This window comes from Geospiza fortis, unplaced genomic scaffold (genome assembly GCF_000277835.1).
Source record: "Geospiza fortis unplaced genomic scaffold, GeoFor_1.0 scaffold387, whole genome shotgun sequence".
Lineage (NCBI taxonomy): Eukaryota > Metazoa > Chordata > Aves > Passeriformes > Thraupidae > Geospiza > Geospiza fortis.
Window position 1 is genome coordinate 193,913 of NW_005054546.1, and position 2,755 is coordinate 196,667.

Genomic DNA, 2,755 nt, shown 5'->3' on the forward strand with positions numbered 1-2,755 from the left:
TCCCCCCCCAGGGCTGGCCCTGCCCCTGGCACAGCCCAGAGCTGGAACTTCCCCTGGCATCAGAGCCATCCTTGCCCCTGGCACAGCCCAGAGCCATCCTTGCCCCTGGCACAGCCCTGAGCTGGAACTTCCCCTGGCACCAGGGCTGTACCTGCCCCTGGCACAGCCCAGAGCCATCCTTGCCCCTGGCACAGCCCAGGGAGCGTCGAGTGCTGCAGCTGCAGATCCAGCCAGGCAGATCTGACCCTGCATCTGCCCAACCCAGCGTTTGTCTCTTGGTTTCATGGTTCCAGCCTCTCAGCTTCCAGGCAGAAGTGTGAACTCGGGAGTCAGGGCGTGAAGTCAATGAGCAAAAATGTTTTTCTTTTTTTTGGTTTTTTCCCCCCTCCTGAGGGTCGCTCTGCACCGACGGTGCTGAGTGCTGGGGGGTCTCTGCTGCTGCCTCCTCTCCGGGGTCTCTGAGCCAGCTGGGCCCTCCTGCCATGCTGCTCCCGTGGGGTTCCTTGGGTTGAGTTTCTTTTTTGTGAAGACAAAAAAAAAAATAAAATAAAATACAGAAAAACGAGAGCGATGAGACGTCATTATCCCGCCTAATTTCCAAAGCAAGGCCGTGCAAAGAGAGCTCAGGTGCGCGTCCAGGTACGTCCGGCGGGGCGGGCGAGGAAGACCACGGTCCACAGCAGCTCTCCTGCTTCCCCAAGGGCTGGCAGGGATGAGGGAAGGGAGGAAGGTCTGCTCCTGGTGCTGGCATTGCAGAGGTGAGAGCCGAGCGTGTCCCTGGTACCCGCTGGGTGTGCCTGGGGAGGGGGCACGGGGGGTTCAACTGCACAAAACCTGGCAGGGGTCCTTCCTCCTCTTGCCCACCCAGAGCATGGAACAGGAGAAAGAATTCCAAATTGATGGCTGGAGAAGAAGAAAGCTGTCCTTTGTGGCAGAAATTTGGTCTTTGGAGGTGTGGAGAGGAGGATTTTGTCTGGCACCACGCCTTGATCTGTCTCCGTGCCTTGATCCACGAGCAGGGATGGTGGTGAGGGTACCCAGAACGCCGGCACTGCTGAGCACCCACCACCCTGACCCACACAACCAGCTCCTCCTTTTCCCCCAGCTTCTGAAGGTCTGAAGGATTTCCTCTCCTCCAACCACTCCCTTTAGGCCGCCCTGTTCATTCCACAATAATCATCAGCTTTTTTTTTTTTTTTTTGGTCTTGCTTTTCCAATTAGAAACTTTTTGGTTGGGAAAAGTTTGTAAAACCCCATAAATTTGGTTTGTCCTCATGCTGGGAGGTTTTTATGCCATCTGCCCCATTCCAAGGCTGAGCTGGCTGCTGACACCTGGCAGAGGGATGCAGGAGGGGGATAAACCCCAGCCTGACTCAGCTCCTCTCCCTTTGCTCTGCCTCAGGGTCCGGCTGAACCCCAGGAACCCCCAGCTCCTCCAGAGCCCCCCAAGGCTGGCCAAGCTCCAGCTGGCAAAGGTGGCATCCGGGCAGGTTTTGTGCCAGTTTGGGACTGTCAGCCCTGGGGTGGCCCTGCACAGGGTGACAGGGCAGCAGGCTGGGAGGGGGAACCAGCACAAGCACCTGCAGGGAAAAGCCCATCCCTAATGGCTACACCAGCCAGGAACGGCCCCTTCTCCTCCGAACCCTCCAACCATGAGCAGGTTGATGCATTTTTTGGGATCAGGGCACCGACAGCCATCCCTGGGAAACTGCCAGAGCAAGTGGCAACATGAGGAAATTCCTCAGTTTTTCCTTTTTCCTTCCATCAAATCACTGCTCAAGGCTCAAGGAGATTTTCTGCACAGCTCACTTGAGTTGCCTTTTGAGGCCTAGAAACCTTCAGGCAAAATCTCGTTAGGATCATTACTTCAGTTGCATCTTTCAGTAAAAAAATCATTTCTTCCCATTTTCCTGATTTAAAGCTTTGGCCCATGTGCAACATTTCTAAAATGTTTTTATGGACGTTGTTTGCTAAAACCCACAATTTTCTCTCCAAACCAGCACTAAGATCCCCTCTCCACACACCTGCTGTGCCCAAGTGGAGCTGAGGGAAACAGGAACTCCAGTGTTCCAGTGACCCTGGTGAGGAACAGTGGAGTTCCCTGCTCAGGTAGGAAACGGGACTGTCATGCAAATGGGACTAAGCCTTAAAAACCTGCCTCTTCCTGCTCCTGATGCAGCTTTCCTGAAGCAGGCTGTGGATGTGGCTGCATCCCTGAGCTGCTCTCCACCTCCCTTCCCAGCTGCTGCAGGAAAACCCTTCTGGAGGAAAACCCTTCTGGAGGAAAACCTGTGCCTAGCAAAGCCCTTCTGGAGGAAAACCTGTGCCTAGCAAAGCCCTTCAAGCTGCCTCATGTCTGACCTGCCCCTCCCTGCACAGGCAGCCACGGGAATGGCCAGGAGGGTGCATTTTGGGGTGCTCTGTGCCCCATCTCCCCCCAGAGCCCATCCTGCTGCAGGTGCTCTGTCTTAGGGCTAGGGTCCCACCTCCCAGGGGGTTTTGGGGGCCCTCAGGGGAGTATCCCTGGGGGCTGCTGGGCTTGGTGAGCACACAGACACCCCCCTGCAGCCCCCATTCCCCCAGCCCTGGCCGGATGTCCTGCATGCGTCCCTGCTGCTGTGCTAGAATGAATGCCTACAAAATCCTAAAGCTATTTCTCAGGCAGTTTACGATAACTCCCCCCCCCACGCCCCACCCCAGCCCATCCCCATCACCCGTTTTACACTCCCCTTGCCCCTTCCCAGCCCCCCCCGAG

The 2,755-nt window shown here is 56.3% G+C and overlaps 2 protein-coding genes across 3 annotated transcripts in view; both read right to left on the reverse strand.

Annotated features, from left to right (window-relative positions):
* Positions 1 to 2,665, reverse strand: part of LOC115948831 — a 3,831-nt gene extending 1,166 nt beyond the window's left edge. The window contains exons 1-2 of one of the 2 annotated variants that reach the window (XM_031063994.1): positions 2,322 to 2,665; positions 141 to 2,289 (exon numbers count right to left, since the gene is read on the reverse strand). In XM_031063994.1, the coding sequence (XP_030919854.1) occupies positions 141 to 751 (611 nt within the window). In that variant the 5' untranslated portion in view covers positions 752 to 2,289; positions 2,322 to 2,665. Of the gene's footprint in view, positions 1 to 140 lie in introns of both variants that reach the window. The other variant, XM_031063993.1, reaches the window with a different exon arrangement.
* MEF2D (myocyte enhancer factor 2D) overlaps positions 1,829 to 2,755 on the reverse strand; it is a 61,854-nt gene continuing 60,927 nt past the window's right edge. The window contains exon 13 of the mRNA XM_031063970.1: positions 1,829 to 1,836. Within this exon, the coding sequence (XP_030919830.1) occupies positions 1,829 to 1,836 (8 nt within the window). The remainder of the gene's footprint in view (positions 1,837 to 2,755) is intronic.